Source organism: Agrilus planipennis, unplaced genomic scaffold (genome assembly GCF_000699045.2).
Source record: "Agrilus planipennis isolate EAB-ADULT unplaced genomic scaffold, Apla_2.0 scaffold39, whole genome shotgun sequence".
Taxonomy (NCBI): Eukaryota; Metazoa; Arthropoda; class Insecta; order Coleoptera; family Buprestidae; genus Agrilus; species Agrilus planipennis.
In genome coordinates this window covers 1,695,826-1,715,306 of record NW_020439074.1, presented here as the reverse complement: position 1 = coordinate 1,715,306, position 19,481 = coordinate 1,695,826, and the positions used below count along the sequence as shown (strand labels likewise).

The 19,481-nt window shown below is 32.1% G+C and overlaps 4 protein-coding genes across 4 annotated transcripts in view; 1 reads left to right on the top strand and 3 right to left on the bottom strand.

Annotated features, from left to right (window-relative positions):
- The first annotated feature begins 99 nt into the window (after positions 1-99).
- Positions 100-4,615, top strand: LOC108745089. Its single transcript, XM_018481156.2, has 3 exons — positions 100-920; positions 3,092-3,728; positions 3,790-4,615. The coding sequence occupies exons 1-3, from the start codon at positions 225-227 to the stop codon at positions 4,542-4,544; spliced, it is 2,088 nt and encodes a 695-aa protein (XP_018336658.2). The 5' UTR covers positions 100-224; the 3' UTR covers positions 4,545-4,615.
- Positions 4,616-5,263: 648 nt separating this feature from the next.
- On the bottom strand, positions 5,264-17,831 carry LOC108745087 (transmembrane protease serine 9-like; the record flags this gene model as incomplete). The annotated part of the gene is made up of 13 exons (XM_025977193.1): positions 5,264-5,504; positions 6,052-6,191; positions 6,255-6,350; positions 7,077-7,243; positions 8,062-8,227; positions 8,485-8,527; positions 8,584-8,685; positions 14,885-15,049; positions 15,151-15,290; positions 15,489-15,584; positions 16,587-16,753; positions 17,386-17,539; positions 17,777-17,831. Coding segments are annotated over 13 exons (1,659 nt in total), but the record flags the coding sequence as incomplete, so codon positions are not given.
- On the bottom strand, positions 13,009-13,664 carry LOC112905227 (serine protease hepsin-like). Its single transcript, XM_025977216.1, has 3 exons — positions 13,555-13,664; positions 13,456-13,498; positions 13,009-13,198 (listed from the first exon to the last, which is right to left on the bottom strand). The coding sequence occupies exons 1-3, from the start codon at positions 13,612-13,614 to the stop codon at positions 13,029-13,031; spliced, it is 273 nt and encodes a 90-aa protein (XP_025833001.1). The 5' UTR covers positions 13,615-13,664; the 3' UTR covers positions 13,009-13,028.
- A 173-nt stretch (positions 17,832-18,004) lies between the features above and the next one.
- Positions 18,005-19,481, bottom strand: part of LOC108745086 (brachyurin-like) — a 5,240-nt gene continuing 3,763 nt past the window's right edge. Inside the window, exon 7 of the mRNA XM_018481152.2 lies at positions 18,005-18,593. Within this exon, the coding sequence (XP_018336654.1) occupies positions 18,420-18,593 (174 nt within the window). The 3' untranslated portion in view covers positions 18,005-18,419. The remainder of the gene's footprint in view (positions 18,594-19,481) is intronic.

Here is a 19,481-nt window from a genome sequence, read left to right as displayed (position 1 = left end):
GATTGTGTTTAATGGCACCCACGATATATTTCTTATCTATGGTTAAAAAAATATTTATTCTATTATCTATAATATTTATTATTATCTATGGATATTTATTAAAGATGGTGGTGTAGAAGCGTCATTATTATGGTCATTATATTGTTATAAGGTGTTAGAAGTTAAATAATTTTAGTTAAATTAAGAAAATATAAACAATTTTTACATAGTTTTATACTTAATCAATGGGCGCAGCTGTCGATCCTAACAAGCAAGTAAAGAAAAGGAATAAGCGAGGGAACAAGTTTTTCCAGGTTAGGAAAGAAGCGAATGCTCGAGTGTTTGGTAATAAATTTCGAGCATCATTTCCACCGAACGAAATGAGACCTAGAGGTCCACCTCCAGGGCATATGCCTCCTCCAGGAATGAGACCAATGGGCCCAGTTCCTCCAGGTATGAGACCACCACCTCCTTTTCGAGGAGGCAGAATGCCTCCTCCACCACCGAATAGAATGATGGGACCTGGCCCAGGTCCAAGAGTTCCTCTTCCAGGTATGAGGCCACCTCCTCCAATGGGTATGAGACCTCATATGCCACCTCCTGGCATGAGGCCACCACCGATTGGAATGAGACCACCAATGCCTCCTCCGCGTGGCATAGGGCCACGAGGCCCCGGCCCACGTGGTTTGAGGCCTCTCATGTCTCATAAACTTAGACCTAACATACTAAAAGGCAAAGTAATTAAAAAACGACCATCACTGAAGGATGTAGATTTAACAAAGCCGTGGGTGACAGAGGAGATTAAAGCAGAGTTTGCAAAGAAAGATGAACTTCTAAAAAAGGCGAAAAACACACAAACACCTCCTGACTGGGCGTCGTACCGAGAGCTACGCGAGAAGTGCAGTAATATATATGCAAAGGCGAAAAAGGAATATTTGGAGGTGCGTATACCTCAACTCATGCCTCAAGCTCAGAATGCGCCTGTTATTACAGCACCTATTGATTACACGGCTGACGTCGTGTTATAGGTATTATTTCAGTCATCTTAATAATTTTCTGTCAGCATTTCGGTATTAACTGACTAATTTTAAATCGTAATGTATTATTCATGCTTATTTAATGTTTTCAAAGTATTGAGTCTATTTGAAATAATTTTATACATGACAAATTCCCAGATAGTATTGAAATTTTATGGCTTCAGTTCAACTATTCACTTTTTGCTTGTAAATTGGAGAATTTTTAGTAATTAAATTTATCATTTTACAATAAAATAGTGATAAGTGTAATAAATTAAGTTTCAGATTGACATTTAAATTTGTTAATTCATTGGCTGGATCTGTTTGCAGGATAAAAGCAAAACTGCGACAAATGTAAATTTAGAAACACAAAGTGTCACTGAGAAATGCGAGCAAATTTCAGAGCCCAGTGGGTTAAGTGCAACACCCTCTGAACCTGTAATTATAGAAACCACTGCTTCAGGGCCAACGGCCACATAAACTTCTTTTAAACCAGGCTCTCTCACATAATTAATTTATAAATTTGACAGCTTGGATGCACTTTCATAGTTAGTTCAGTTTTTACTGCCAGTTTTTACTTGAATTGGCCAACGTAAATTTCACAACTGCTCTAATGAGTCGTAATTGTAGTTTATATTCTAAATGTCTCATACTGTTTATAGATAACCTTAATAATATTAATTGTATCAATGTTTTTGTGTAGTTGTGTGTGCAAAATTTCTTTGGAACTCTAAAAAGATTAGATGTACTGCAAAAAATCTCTTGAATATTTTGGTTTCTTAGATTGTCTTTTTACTAGATGAAAGATATATTTTGCCAACTTCTATTTCACATAATATCAGTAGAAGTAAATCTAAGTACTTCTGCCAGGAGTAAATATCTCCATATAATTTAAGTAATTGTATATTTAAATTAAATAACAAATAAAACGATTCTAATCGAATTTTTAAGTTTTTCTTGGCATGTATTTACTGAACCAACAACTTCAATTAATAATGGCTTTAAATACTTCATAGTATTTAATATCAGTGATGCAGTATTTATGAAAATATGTATTTACTTTTTTCTGTTAATTTTCTTAACTGTTGTGTGAAAACACATTAAACTTTGAATTGGCTAAAAAAGTTAAGTGAAACACTTTTAGTGTCAATTTATTTAGTTTTCATTAATTTATTGAAGCAGACAGCATTTTCACTGAATTTATACTTTTATCAATTTTCTTTGGGATAGTTAATATTTTTTAATTGAAATTTAACATTTATCATTTTCTATTTTTTTTTTAATTTCAACACGACAATACAAAAGTATTTACTCACCATCTACACATTATTTTACCTATTTGCAATGTTTGCTGTAATAACAGTGAAAATAAATACGTTAAATCATTCCATACCTTGAGGATTTTGACTGGCAGTTATCTAAATATATTTCATTTTAATGTGGGTTTATTATTTACAGAAAAGTAAGTAATAAATAATTTTTCTGTTTCCTTTTTGCTATATTGTTATCCTTACATGTATTTTTCATTTTATTGATTAACTATCGTAATATTAGCAACCTTTGGAGGTGGCTATATAAATGAAATAAGTTTAAAACTGTCTACTTTTACAAATTACTAAAAAACCTTAGATATTTTCATGCTGTTCGGTGGAATGTAAAAATTAGATGGATTTTGCTGGTCACAAACAAATTGTAAGTCAATGGATTTAACGTAAGTTTCACATCTTCTACAATGATTTTTTTTTTATTTATAATAGTAAAAGCATCAGAGCTTAAAATAGAATTGTTATCATTCCAATGGTCCATGAAGTTAATTTGTAAGCTCTCCCAACTTTAAAACGCACTTCATTGCCAATAAAGCGGCGTTTCTATTAATAACTTTAGTTTTTAAACGTGCGTATTTAAAGTTGCAAATATTGACTCTTAAATATAAAAACTTCTACCTTATCATTGCAAATTTATTCACAAAACTTTTGAGGCAATTATTTTCTAAATAAGTGTTTTTTAAAACTTTTTGCGCACGGTAGACATTCTTATATATATTCTAGATTGTTTTATTTGAAATAATTAATTAATATGCAATTTGTGTACAACAGGTGTCCGGTTCATTGAATTCTGAAAATCATGTTTTTGAAGATGATAACAGCGACGATAATGATGATGATTATGTTGATGATGATAAGGACGAAGCAGAAGGAATGCAATATGAGAACTATTGTGAAGAACACAGCAGTAGTTACACAAATGAAAGTGGATATATTACTGATAGTTCCAATTATTATTGCGGATTTGTGGAAGGTGTTACCGAAAGAAATGAAAATGGAAACAACTTTCACGATTATTGGAATTACCAAGATTGTCCAGACGGATGGTATGGTGTTGAAGCGAGTCCCACTTTTTACTGCGATACATGTGATAAATCTTTTAATTCTAATGAGGGATTCGATAAACACATGTCCGAGCACAGAACTTGCGACATAGATGGCTGCAAATTCACCGCGCACGAAAAAATTATTGATAAACACGTTAAGATGCAGCACGCCAGTGGACTTTTTACGAAAATTGGTAATTTAGAAGGTCCGGAAGACATCGCCAAATGGATTGCTGAAAGGAAACAAAAGTATCCGAGTAAAGAGAACGTTGAGAAAAGGTACGAACAACAGATGGCAATGTTGAAGAGAGGCGAGAGACTATGGAAAAAGAACCGATTCGATAAAACTAACAAAACTAGGTGTAAGTTATCTTTATACATACGTATACAACTTTTTTGTTGATAATATTTTTGTATTTGCAGTTACACTTAAGAGTAAACAACTTCCAACTACAAACAGAAAAACTGTAAAAAGGAAAAGTGTTCGTTATCAAAAACCAAAATCCACAAAATCTTTACTTGATGATAAGTCAGACTGGAATGGTGCAATGTTTCCATTTCGGGGAACCAAAAGCCTCTTTGATGAACCCCCTGAGAAGGATAGCGAGGTGTTTGATGATAATGAATGGAAGGAGCATGCAGAAAATGATCAAAAGAGCAACAAAATTGTCTTTAATAACGCTTTAGGGGCACTTATAGGAGCCTATGGTTCTTCAGATGAATCAGAATCGAACGAAACAATTTCAAAACCAGAAAATAAAGAAAAGGAAATTGTAAAAACATTTGATAAAAATAAAGTAGATACTAATGTTGAAACAATAAGTGACGACGAGGGTCCAATTGAAGAAAAAATAATTCGCGAACATCCGCCAGTAGAAGAAAACGTAACGAAATCTGTTGAATGCTCATTGAAAGATGAAAAAAGGAGTAGAAAAAGGAAGAGAACAAGAAAAAAGAACGTTTTACCTCAAAAGAAAATCGCCAAGAGAAAAGAAACTGGATCAGAACCAACTTCATCCAACTTAAATAAAGTGACCAGTGCAGTTTATAAAAAAAGAAGAGTGACACTTTTAGAAAGGATAGTTCCAATTANACTTTTAGCAAAAGAAATACGACACGAGAGAAATATTATTTTACAGAGCGTCAGATATGTTGTTGAAAATAACTTTTTCGATTAAATTGTTCCTCAATTATTGACTATAAATTGTAATTGAATTATTTTAACAGTAAATAATTTTTGTTAATTCAACGTTTTCGTTCTTTAATATTTGTTTAATTAGCTTTAATAATATTAATTAAAAAATTCACGGGTCATTAAATTCCTTGCGCACTTTTACGTATCCGAAAAAATTAAAATGATTAACTTCCTGCCTCATTAATTTCTTTCTAATTACTGATTATATGATAATTCAGATGAAGATGCAACAGATTTAAGCAGTCTAAATATGTTTTTTAATTCAAATTTTATTACAAATTAATTAATCTCTATTGTAATTTCTAACAAAGTAATTCACGCTGGAATAATACATCTGATAAAATTCCTAGCATATCAGTAAAAAAAGCAGTGACCTTGGTTGATTGATGAGCAAGTGCCAGGCACAATGGGCATAGCTATAACAGAACATTATAAACGCCGATTTCTTGTCGAGTATTGTAACTGTGTTAATTTGTAAGTAAAATTAGTGTAAATTGTTTTATTAAAATACAATTTGGTACATTAGCAATCAGTGTTGTGCAGTGCTTATAGAGTGACGAGCTTTGCAGTAGGATTTATGAAGAAACTACCATCGAAAATGTGTACATTAGGTAAGTCTTTTACAAGTTATTTTTCTTTTTTGTAATAGATAATAATAACAACGTTTATACAACATATGAACCGGAGAAAAAAAATAACAGGTGCATTATTCGATTTTATTTTATGCATTTTATGGTAATTTATAAAACAATTATATCATTAATAAATGACAAAGTTAGACTGGGATGCCTGTATGGCTGGAAATCCAATCCAAATAAGACTCAGTGCGGACGTATCCTGAGGGGGCTCCAAGTGAACAACCAGCGTCATTTACAAAACTTACAACCCCAACATGCGTGGCTTCTCCGTTCTCTCGTTTTATAAGACCTCCACCACTGTCACCCTACATACGTACACAGAGTATTAGGATTAAATCAAACAGGGTAGTATAAATTGACCAAAAAATTTTGATGATGAAATGAGTCGGTTAATTATTGTTCGACGTAGATATTGAAGCTAATTGTAGTTGCGTTTTGATGAAACATGATTAAAATATAAATAATAAAACAGTAAATTGCTTCAACTATAGCAGGGTGTAGCAGATTTTGAGAACCACAAATCTCACCACTTTTCTTAAATACTTTTTTCTGTAGAGAATTAAATTTTTTACAATTCTGGTCCAAATTAATAAAAATCTGACTCAAAATTGTAGATAATTCGATTCTCTAAAAAAAGAAGTACCAAAGAAAGTTTGGAGACTAACGTTTACCCTCCATTTTGTAAGAAAGGTGCCAAATGGGCGTGAGGGCAACTTTCAACCCCGAAAACTGAGTTTTATACTCCTATCAGTTCCCCTTAAATATAAAAAAATCTTGCGCTACCCAAAATGTAACGTTCGGCTATATTTTTGTACATTTGAATGGGCTAGGCGGTACTTTGGTTTAACTTACACTGCAAGTGCTTTCAATGGTTTCTCCTAATGCACATAGGGTACTTGAAACAATGACACTTGATCCATACAAACGCGCACATGCTGAATTGCTGATACTGTGAAGTTGAACATAATTTAAATTGCGACTCGCCACTGTGCCTATAATAAAAGTTTAAATCAGTTCTTTATTGGTATTTTATTTGTTGTTTTTTAAATTTATACCTGAATCGCTAACTATTCCCCATCCGCTTACTTCAAGCTGTCTATTTACGCCAACAACATCCCCCTTCGATGGTAAACGGATTGGCTTGATGTGATCTTGAAAACAAGCGTTTCGTAAAATGAAAACGGTTTCTTCTTATTATGAATTTGTTATTTTTATAAGTAGGTAGCAGTTTCTAAATTTAATATCTGATCAATAGTAAAACAACCGACGTTTTGCTCGTGGGTATTGGGCTTCTTCATGGCCACAAAAAATTCAATAAACTTTATTAGGATTAAGATTTATATTAATTGTGTGCGATTTACTAGATAGCAAACTAATGATCAGTTTGTTAAATTCTTTGTAGCCTTTAAGAAGCCTTGTATGAAAAAGTGAAACATCGATTGTAAGTTGTGATAAAAATACATTTTTCATCCTAAAATTGATTTTGCCTTTGTGATGATATTTCGAAAAACTGAACAAATGAGTAGATCCAAAAAAACTAGAAAATTCTACTGTACCTACAGTGAAAATTATTAACGAAACTGAATTCAAACAATAAGTACTTATAGATACAGGGAGTTTACGTTTTGATTAACAACTATTTCTTTTAATTTTGAAAAGTAGAAACAAAAGTGTTCGTGATTGCTGAGTGGGCTTTGTATCAGTGAAACTAAGATTACAGGAGGATTTAAGGATTGGCATAAAATCCTAAAAATATTTCTGTGCTGATATCAAGTGTAATTTTACTTTACTGAAGAAAGATTTATTGTTGGCTTTAACGATATCGTTGACGCAAACTATATAAAAAAATGAAATAAATCAATCAAAATCCGTCATACCGTTTGATCCGATGTCTACACCCAAATCAATTAGAGCGATGTCATTATTAAGATTAGCAGTATTGTAATTTTCATGTACGATTGATTTATTAGTATACACCGTCACACGGCCTTGTTCTTCAGTGGCTGTTGTTATCGATCCTAGACTAACTACAAATCGGAGTGCACTGAAAATATCAATTTTCTATGTAAAATCGATATATAATAATAAAAATAAATTCTTATACTAATATGAGCATTCAATTAGGTATCTACTTTTAAATAATTCAAAACAAAACCTTTTTTACTCTTATTTAAAAAAGTTTTAACAGAAGTAAAATAATATGCGATACTTAAAAAATTCATTAATTTTCTATAGTTTATAAGATTAGAATACTATATATTCGAATCAGTTATATTCGCTAAACTATATGTATATTGTGCTTCTTAAAATTGCACCATATTACAATGAATTTTACTTATTTTTAATCTTAGAATCAATAGTGATGAATATATAAAGAGATATAAAAATTACTGGGGTTTTTCTGCGGCACTCGCTAGTATAAATTCGTATCAAAGATAATTGATGACTTCATAAAACTAATTTTTCTATCCTGCGAGAACAGTATTTATTTTTCTGGGAAAAAGGTACCCTGTGTCTTTTTTTTTGTACCCTTGGCAATGTGTGCAGAGAATTTCATAATGATCGGTTGAGTTGTTGAAGTATGAAATAGTAGCAAACAAACTTACATTCGCATTTATATTATTACTTAGGATATGAAATTTATGGTCTTAGATTTCAAATTTGGATTGTAGGATGAATCCAACTAATCACAAAAGATTATTAAAAAAAATTCTTGTTATACGGAAAAGATTTAGTAAAAAGAAGTATCCAAAATAGATGATTTTATTTTAAAGAACCTGTAGTCAATTCCTAAATTATTCTGACTATTGTTTCTAGTGTTACTAATTAAAAATGTAGATTTAAAATGTTTTTATTACTCACTTTCGAGCGCAGTGAGCTGCTGTTAGGACATATCGACTACTTATTAGGGAACCACCACAGATGTGTCGCCCGTCAGTTAAATAAAAGTAAACGATCGCTTGCCATGGGAATTGCCCTTTAGAGGCAACGTTACCGTTTATTATTCTATCCTCAGGTTTCGCTGTATCTAAAACAGAAGGCAATGTTATTTGTTCAACTTAAAATTCATTCGGGGATGTTTTTGAAAAACATTGAATTTTAAACCGAAACTTTTAGTCAATTTAACATAAAAATTGTACCGTCTGTAGGGTTTTTTTTCTATGTTGGTGTTGAGATTGAGAAAATTAATGAATTAAAAATTATTAAAAGATTTCTCGGCGAAATTCACATTTGCTGATGTGATCTTCGAATGTCGAATGGTGAAATCAATATTCCAATACCTACCCTTTCGAACGTCTTCAGGAAAACCAGGAGTTGCATATGGAACCTTAAAAAGATAAAAGGTTTTTTTCGGGGCTACATATTTTTAAATTTTTTTCTCACCTTTGCCCCAAGGGCGCAAACTGTTACCGCAAATAACAAACTGAGTACACCGGCGTTCATGATGGTAATCACTGATACTATTGCGATCTTCGTTTGCAAAAGGTTTTATATTGTCGCATTCCTATCAAAATCGACGTCTAAGAATCAGCGGCCGAGATAAAACTTGATAAATTTGCACCATAATTTATGTAGATTCCGTTATTTTTTTTTGTTTTTTTTATGTTTTTTGAAGTATTTTATCATTATTTTTAATTCGTTTTCACGGTGTACGTCGTCATTAACTGCATCGGTCACATTTTCGGAGAGGCCCTACAGTTGGTCGTATTTTGTCCATAATATTTACTTTTGAAAGGGTTCCGTTTGGGGTATTTTGTCAAAAATTGACATTTCCTCTTATTAATATATAATTGACAAGCGTTTTTAAAGATAAATAACGAAATTTTTCTCAAGTTTCTAAAATTAATAAATGACTACTCGTTAGAATTTGTTTTCAAGCTACTTTCTTAGGTGTCTTTTGACAAAAAAAATATTTCTTCAATACAACGAACAGTGCTTATTATTTTAATTACCTCGTTATCATTTCAGTTGTTTGGATATAAACAAAAGAGTAATAACATAAACATACTTAAAAAATCAAACCCTTAATAGTTTTATCATAATCGGGTATTCCTATGATCAATTAGATGTGATGTCATTTCCTGTAATGATCAATAATTGTCAAATGATTATCGCTAATAGATTAAGTTATATAGAAAGTAAAAAATCATTGATAATAATAGAATTGCCAGGAACAATCCATCATAGATGTGCTGGTGCGACATTTATCAAATGGTACTATTCTTTTTAAGACTTTAAGAAAACTTATTTGTTGGAAATTAATTGCAATACGGTTCTAAAAACGCATTTCTAATTGCGTAGATGAGAAGATGGAATGAATTAAGGGGTAGTTTATTTATATCTAACCGCACTTCAAATCTGATACCACCACTAAATTCTGCATACTTTTCTACATATTATTCATCCCTTGGATCACCCAGAATAATGTTTTAACAGATCGAAAATTTACGTGTGTGTTTTTGTACTTACAGTTTTTACGTCTTTTAAGCAATGAAGTAAAGGGTAGCTTATTTATAACTAACCGTACTTCAAATCTGATACCACCACTAAATTCTGCATACTTTTCTACATATAATTCACCCCTTGGATCACCCAGAATAATGTTTTAACAGATCGAAAATTTACGTGCGCGTTTTTTACTTACAGTTTTTTCGTCTTTTAAGCAATGAATTAAGGGGTAGCTTATTTATATCTTACCGTACTTTAAATCTGATATCACCACTGTATTCTACGTATCTTTTTACATGTGTTTCATCCCTTAGAGCCGCCAGTATATTGTTTTATCAGATCGAATATATACTTGCGCTTTTTTGTATTTACCTACATTCTTTACGGGTTACGGCTTCTAGGCAGTTACTTACGATTGTTGCAAAATTCATTGGTCGTTACTGATTTTAGTTGTGGTTTAGTATAATTATTCTACTCGTTAGTTGATTGCTTGAATGACGTAGTAACTGTAATATACAATATTTATTTATCGAATTCAAATTTCGTACACCTATATTAAAACAAAATATGTCGTGATATTCTGTGATAATAATTTTAAATTGCCAGGTGGCATTTTTGGAAAATTTTGTTAAATTCGTCGTTTGGGTAATATGTGTAGGATTACAATTTATTTTTTTTCTTTTTGAATTTTTCTACCTCTTTGAATGATCCCTGTTCTTCAACTCTCCGATAACGCTAGCAATTTTTTATCTCTACCTGCTGTGGTACTGAACGTACGATCGTATCTTATAGTATACTGGATAATTACTTATGACAGACTGGAAACTTTCGAGCGCAGTGAGCTGCTGTTAGGACATATCGACTACTTATTAGGGAACCACCACAGATGTGTCGCCCGTCAGTTAAATAAAAGTAAACGATCGCTTGCCATGGGAATTGCCCTTTAGAGGCAACGTTACCGTTTATTATTCTATCCTCNAGTTAGTACAAATTCGAGGTTCATCTTCTTTATTTGATTAGTGGTAGTTAGTTCATCTTTAACTTATGATAGGGAAGTATTATTCTACAAATCACTTCGGTTTATCCTTTGGTTGGTATTTATAGGGTAAAAGGTTTATTTTTTTTGTAAAATTAAAAAGGTAAAATTGTTTAAAGCTTAGCGCTCACACTACTTTTAAGCCGCGCGAGAGGTATAAGAGAACGGCTAGTTGGTTACATCGGTGGTAATAGGGTTATATCTCGAAGGTTATTGTACTGCCCGTGCACTGAGTGGCCATAGGTGTACGCAGGGTTCAGGAAGTAGCTGGAGAGATATGCCTAGACGTCGTATATTACTAATCATCCGGCTGGGCCAGGCTGACGCTCATTATCGGTTAATCTTCAGCTACTTACAGCTTTCATTGCGCTTACGCGTAATATGGAAGTTCGTAGGTGGTTGCGGATTAAACGATAAATGGGGGGCCCTTGGTTACTGGGATGGTTTTGCTTTTTTTCACAAAAATTTGTTTTAAAATTTTATAAACTTATTTGGAAATTGAACTTTAAACTTTAAATGTGCCATTTATTTCTATTAGTGTGAATATGAGTAAACAAAAGAATTTAGGCAATTAAGGGTTGAAAGGTTTGCATTTACGTGTAGAATCTAGAATCAATCTTAATTGCCTAGATTGTTTTTTTTTGTTTATTTTTAATATGTGTACTTATACTGCCTTTTATTAATAACTATCAGCGTTTCTTTATCTCGTTTAGAAGTATTTTCAGGGTTTAAAGGTGTGAACTTATCATTACATTTTCGTTAATCAGACTGGCTACGATGTTACCTTACAAAGAATCAATTAATTAGTAATAATTTTAAAGAAATCTTCTTCTATTTCAATGAAAACCATTGTATATTGTTATTAAAGAGTATTTAGTTACTAATTTTGAGTTTTTAGTTAAAAAATCCGGGCATTCATGAAGACATACAAAAGCTGTCAGCAATTATTAAATAATTTTATGGTATATTTTGGTGGAGGCGTCGGGACAATTTAAAACAAAGGCTATATATTCTAGTTTCATTGAAGTAAATGGATAAATTTTTCATCGTTAATTATATTTTTCCCGTATAGATACAGTTAGGGATACTTATTTACGTTTTTCCTTTTGCAATGATTTAAACAACAATTTGTAATATAAAATATAGACAACTCAACATACAGCAAATATTACAATCCTAATATTGTATCTATAAAGAAGAATATAAAACGTCTTTTTTAGGAAAATAACTTTTTTGCGTGAAACTTCATAGTATCCTTGAAAAAACACAAACTATTACGTAGGAATAATTAATTACTTATTTAGTAACATTATTATTAAACATACATACTTCAAATCTGATACCACCACTAAATTCTGCATACTTTTCTACATATAATTCACCCCTTGGATCACCCAGAATAATGTTTTAACAGATCGAAAATTTACGTGCGCGTTTTTTACTTACAGTTTTTTCGTCTTTTAAGCAATGAATTAAGGGGTAGCTTATTTATATCTTACCGTACTTTAAATCTGATATCACCACTGTATTCTACGTATCTTTTTACATGTGTTTCATCCCTTAGAGCCGCCAGTATATTGTTTTATCAGATCGAATATATACTTGCGCTTTTTTGTATTTACCTACATTCTTTACGGGTTACGGCTTCTAGGCAGTTACTTACGATTGTTGCAAAATTCATTGGTCGTTACTGATTTTAGTTGTGGTTTAGTATAATTATTCTACTCGTTAGTTGATTGCTTGAATGACGTAGTAACTGTAATATACAATATTTATTTATCGAATTCAAATTTCGTACACCTATATTAAAACAAAATATGTCGTGATATTCTGTGATAATAATTTTAAATTGCCAGGTGGCATTTTTGGAAAATTTTGTTAAATTCGTCGTTTGGGTAATATGTGTAGGATTACAATTTATTTTTTTTCTTTTTGAATTTTTCTACCTCTTTGAATGATCCCTGTTCTTCAACTCTCCGATAACGCTAGCAATTTTTTATCTCTACCTGCTGTGGTACTGAACGTACGATCGTATCTTATAGTATACTGGATAATTACTTATGACAGACTGGAAATTGAAATGGAATTTTACATTAGAAAAGGTTTTAACTGGTTTAGCTTATAATTTATGGTCTTAGATTTCAAATTTGGATTGTAGGATGAATCCAACTAATCACAAAAGATTATTAAAAAAAATTCTTGTTATACGGAAAAGATTTAGTAAAAAGAAGTATCCAAAATAGATGATTTTATTTTAAAGAACCTGTAGTCAATTCCTAAATTATTCTGACTATTGTTTCTAGTGTTACTAATTAAAAATGTAGATTTAAAATGTTTTTATTACTCACTTTCGAGCGCAGTGAGCTGCTGTTAGGACATATCGACTACTTATTAGGGAACCACCACAGATGTGTCGCCCGTCAGTTAAATAAAAGTAAACGATCGCTTGCCATGGGAATTGCCCTTTAGAGGCAACGTTACCGTTTATTATTCTATCCTCAGGTTTCGCTGTATCTAAAACAGAAGGCAATGTTATTTGTTCAACTTAAAATTCATTCGGGGATGTTTTTGAAAAACATTGAATTTTAAACCGAAACTTTTAGTCAATTTAACATAAAAATTGTACCGTCTGTAGGGTTTTTTTTCTATGTTGGTGTTGAGATTGAGAAAATTAATGAATTAAAAATTATTAAAAGATTTCTCGGCGAAATTCACATTTGCTGATGTGATCTTCGAATGTCGAATGGTGAAATCAATATTCCAATACCTACCCTTTCGAACGTCTTCAGGAAAACCAGGAGTTGCATATGGAACCTTAAAAAGATAAAAGGTTTTTTTCGGGGCTACATATTTTTAAATTTTTTTCTCACCTTTGCCCCAAGGGCGCAAACTGTTACCGCAAATAACAAACTGAGTACACCGGCGTTCATGATGGTAATCACTGATACTATTGCGATCTTCGTTTGCAAAAGGTTTTATATTGTCGCATTCCTATCAAAATCGACGTCTAAGAATCAGCGGCCGAGATAAAACTTGATAAATTTGCACCATAATTTATGTAGATTCCGTTATTTTTTTTTGTTTTTTTTATGTTTTTTGAAGTATTTTATCATTATTTTTAATTCGTTTTCACGGTGTACGTCGTCATTAACTGCATCGGTCACATTTTCGGAGAGGCCCTACAGTTGGTCGTATTTTGTCCATAATATTTACTTTTGAAAGGGTTCCGTTTGGGGTATTTTGTCAAAAATTGACATTTCCTCTTATTAATATATAATTGACAAGCGTTTTTAAAGATAAATAACGAAATTTTTCTCAAGTTTCTAAAATTAATAAATGACTACTCGTTAGAATTTGTTTTCAAGCTACTTTCTTAGGTGTCTTTTGACAAAAAAAATATTTCTTCAATACAACGAACAGTGCTTATTATTTTAATTACCTCGTTATCATTTCAGTTGTTTGGATNAAAAAATTAATTCTACCACTGAATTCTGCATACATTTCTACATATTCTTCATTCCTTAGAACGTTCAGAATAATGTTTTAACACATCGAAAATTTACAGGCTCGTTTTAAGTATTTGTAACTACTTTTAACGCCTTTTAAGTATTTAATTACGGGGTAGCTTAATTATGTCTGATCGTACCTTAAATCTGATTGCAACACTGAATTCTATATACCTTTTTACATAATTTTCATCCCTTAGAATGTTCAGAACAATGTTTTAACAGTTTGTGCATTTACATGCGTGTTTTTGTATTTGTAATTTTTATGCCCTTTAAGCAATTAATTAAGGAGTTGCTTAATTATGTCAAACCTCACCTCAAATCTGATGTCACCACTGAATTTTTACATATTTTGCATCCTTTAGAACATTCAGAATAATGTTTCAACAGATCGAAAATCTTTGTGCGCGTTTTTGTATTTTAGTTTTTATGCTTTTTAAGTAATCAATTAAGGAGTAGTTTAACTATATCAGACTGCATCTCAAATCTGATACCACCACTGAATTCTACATACTTTTTTATATGGGTTTCCTGCCTTAAAACATTCCGAATAATGTTTTAACAGATCGAAAATTTATGTGCGCGTTTTTGTATATTTACAGTTTTACTCCTTTTAAGCAACTTATTATTTATTGTAACAGATAAACGAAAAAAAAAAACATGCATTTAGTTGATTTTATTTCATACAAAGTTACACTTTAATGCCTGTATGCTTAGATATCCAATCCAAATAAGACTCAGTGCGGGAGTATCCCGTGGGAATGCCAAGAGAGCAACCGGCATCATTAACAAAACTTGTAATTCCAACATGTATCGATTTTCCATTCTGTCGCTTAACGAGACCGCCACCACTGTCACCCTAAAGTACAAATACAAGTTAACTAAAGAATTTTGATGATAATAGTCAGTCTTAGGTGAAATATGACGTGGGGGTGTTTTCGGGATTTTGTTTATACTTACGCTACATGGGCTTTCAGTAGTATTTCCTACAGCACACAGAGTGCTTTCAATAACAAATCTTGGGCTAAATGAATTCAAACATTCCTCGTTGCTAATACTGTAGAGTTTTACGAAATTTAAATCGCGGTTCACCACTGTACCTATAAAAAAAAGGATAAAACAGAATTTTAGTGGTACGTTGTTTATTATTTTAAGTTAAAATTCTTTATCGACACTAGGAAGGAAAAACCAAAAAGTGTAACGTCACGCGTCACGCGCCACATGTAAGCCCCTGATGGACATGTTCAAAAGGAGTCATTTTAATAGGGTTCACAAGCTATCCTTTTATTTACAATTACCTGAATCGTTGGTTATTCCCCATCCGCTTACTTCAAGCTGTTCATTTACCCCAACAACTTCTCCCTTCGAAGGTAAATGGATTGGCTTGATGTAATCTAAAAGAAAATGTCCCGTAAATTGGAAACAGTTTTTTCTATTACTGATTTGCTGTTTTTATAAATGAAGTAGTAGATTCTGAAACTACTATCTGCCTACGACTGTTAGTGCAGTGAAAATTCTTTGTCAAATTAGAAACTAAACTAGTAATTAACAAGCAACGTTTTGACTTTTAGAATAGGGTCTCCTCAGGGTCCCAAAGAATTCAGTAAAGTTTAGGATAGGGGTGGACTCTATATTTGATTTGATATGTTATTTAAACCCATGATAGGCATTTTTTTTTAACTGAACTCACAACTGTAAAGTCATTAATAAAATATATATTCATAAGGATGTTGTTTTAAAATCAGTGTTTTTTTCTCATAATTTAGACAATTAATTTTTGAATTTTTAGATGAGGGTAGTCATACGTTGCCGGTGACTAACCTCATCCAAAAATTCAAAAATTATTGTCTAAATTATGAGAAAAAACTAACATTGATTTTAAAACAACATCCGATGACTAAGAAGCTGTCCACCGCAACCTTGTAATTACAGAAAACCTTTTCTTTTTACACTAAACTTGACTTTGTTTTTATAGTATCTTACATTTAAAAATGATAAAGAAATGGAAATTGAACAAATGTATAAAGGTCAATCTTACTGTAGGTGCGTGAGCATTTTGCAAATTGAAAATACTCTATAACAAATACAATAACAATCTGAACAATTAGTTTTGATAAAGGCACTTTACGTTTTAATTTAACAATCTTGATTTTTATTGAGAAAAGGCATTCATGAGTGCTGAGTCGGCTTTCTATCAGTGAAACAAAGATTATAGATCTGACTGATTTTTTCTTGACAAAGAATTCTAAAAAGAACATGATCGTAAGCTCTGATAATTCTCTAAATTCTCGCATGCTGATAACATCAGATCTAATTTCATTTTACCGAATAAAAATTTTTATTTCTTTTATAATATTCGTATAAAATTGAAATAAAAATATCAAAATCCATCATACCATTTGATCCTATGTCTACACCCAAATCAATAAGTGCGACATCATTATTAAGATATCTATTGTCGTAATTTTCGTGTACAATCGACTTATTAGTATACACTGTCACACGGCCTAGTTCTTCATTGTCTGTGGTTATCGATCCCAGATTAATTACAAAATTTGTTGCACTGAAAATAAGGTGATAGTAGTGCTAGCAAATTTCAATTACATAAGAATATTATTACGGTTAAGCACGGCGTTGTACGGGTGCGAAACATGGACAGTAAGCGCGGCGCAAAAGAAAAGGTTGCAAGAGTTCGAAATGTGGTGTTATAGGCGAATGATGAGGATAACGTGGGTAGAAAAGGTTAGAAATGAAGAGGTATTGGAAAGAATAGGAGAACAGAGGACTCTATGGAAGTTAATAAAAAATAGGCTAGATAGATTGGTAGGACACCTTCTCAGGCATGAAGGTCTAGTCAAAGACATATTAGAGGCAGAAACAGGAGTTAGGAGGGGTAGAGTTGGACCTAGATTAGATTACTGTTAGCAAATAGTTAAGGATGTGGGCTGTTCTAGTTTTAGGGAAATGCGAAGTTTAACTCAGGATAGGAAAGAGTGGAGGTACGTGTCCAACCAGTCTTAGGACTGAAGACCTTATGATGATGAAGATTATTAAAAAAATCCTTGTATGTAACACAGAGACAATTGAATAATAAAAGTATCAAAAACTCTTATCAAATCCCACATTATCCAGATTATTTTCAATGTCTTTTATCAGTGATTGAAAATATTGATTTGGAATGGTTTTATTACTAACTTTTTGGCACAGTGGCCCGCCGTTAACACCCATCGACTACTTATTAGAGAACCACCACAGAAGCGTCGTCCGCTTGGCAAATCAAAGAAAACGCCGACTTGCCACGGAAATTGCCCCTTGGAGGCAGGCTTACCGTTTATTATTCTACCTTCATCTAGAACAGAATGTAATAGTTAATAAATAAGTAGAATGTTATTTATATAATCCAAAATTATTGGTGTCGCTCACAAACAAAGAATTATTGATCTCGAGGGCATACTTGAAATGCATATCACAATTTTTAATCACTTACGTTATCGCCTGAAGAGGCTAAATAATAAATCGTATTTGCTTTGAGAGGATTGAATTTAACAAAAAGAAGGGTGAAATATATGTATATTTTAGTACGTACCTAGTTCCAAGTTTCCACGAATGACACCAGTCTTTGAGTGTGGAATCTTGAAAATATAATGCGCGTTTTTGTATATTTACAGTTTTACTCCTTTTAAGCAACTTATTATTTATTGTAACAGATAAACGAAAAAAAAAAACATGCATTTAGTTGATTTTATTTCATACAAAGTTACACTTTAATGCCTGTATGCTTAGATATCCAATCCAAATAAGACTCAGNTTGTTAAATTTTATATAATTAATCACGTGGAAGACAGAATCGCGTTCACAATTAAGAAAAACGCGGACAAAGATAAAAAATTACGCTGAAAAAGTGATACCTATATAAGAAACCAATACCAGACAACAACTGAAAATTACTCAGCATTGAATACTCAAACAATGCTTTTATTAATTTTAATTAATTATTGCTTTTTATTGTATTTTTTTGACTGTACGTTTTTGAATTATGAACATGTTTCCTTCTTCCACGTGGTTTTAATTATTTTTTTTTTGAGTTTATCAAATCAAATTATTCGAACTTGTAATCTTACCGCATGATTATTTCCCAAAAAGGAATTTTTAATTACACGAATGGTCAAAGATAAGATAGACGAAACAATCAAAAAAACAAAAAAATACAGTTGTGCTGATTCAACTTTTTATTCCAATGAAATTCCAGTATGTTCTACAATCCAGTCCAAATAAGGTTCCGTGCGAACGAAAGCTGCGGGAAACCCGCGCTCGCAGCCGGACTTGGCGACAAAACTTACAACTCCAACTAATTTTGCAAGCCCATCTTGGTTTCTAAGTACCAAACCACCACCGCTGTCACCCTAAAAAAATTAAATCTAAATTCCAGTTGCTTTTATAATAACTTGTGGTTTATAACTCTCTGATCAAAAGATACAATGTAGAACAAAGAGAATAGCTCAAAACCCCAACGCCAAAACAAGACACTGTAGTTGTCCGAAGCACTTTTCGGTAACAAAGTTACCTTCTTCAGGGACTGAAGTAAACTAAACCTAAAAGAGAACTAATCCTAATTAATACTGATAGTTGTTAAGGTTCAGTGAACTTGACCCGGTTTTTCATCTCTTATCTTTATATTCGCTCATTCCCTAACTCTATCTCTAACTCCTCCTTGCTAAATGCTAACACTTCTATATCATCTGCAAATCTAAGCATACTAATCTTTTGCCCCTCTATATCTATCCCTAGAGTTGTACTGTCTTTAATGATGTCGATCACGTTTTCGATGTTATAGATTAAAATGTAACGGTGACAGTGTGCAACCCTTTCTAATATTTACTTCTCTACGTTGCTGCTCCAGCTCTACAATTGCCTGTTGCTCTTTGTACAAACTATCACTCTTCTATCTCTGTAACTCATCTCTACATTTTTAAACTATTTGAAGCAACCTTAATAGATATATTCTTTTCAAGAGACAATATCAGCTAGACCAGTGTTTCCCAACCTTTTTTCCTCGCGAACCAAAAGAAAGGTCCGAAAAAATTTGACGAACCCCCTATGTAGTCGTTAATGACAGGTAAATTTGATAGAATATATATTTTTCATATTACAGAATAATTGATTATATTAATCGTGAAACATTTAAATAAAACATTAATAAGACTAAAATGATGTAAATGTAGTAAACTGCCTTAATTTGATATTTATTTCCAATTGTATTGTAAAAAAAATATTACATAGCCACCCTCGTA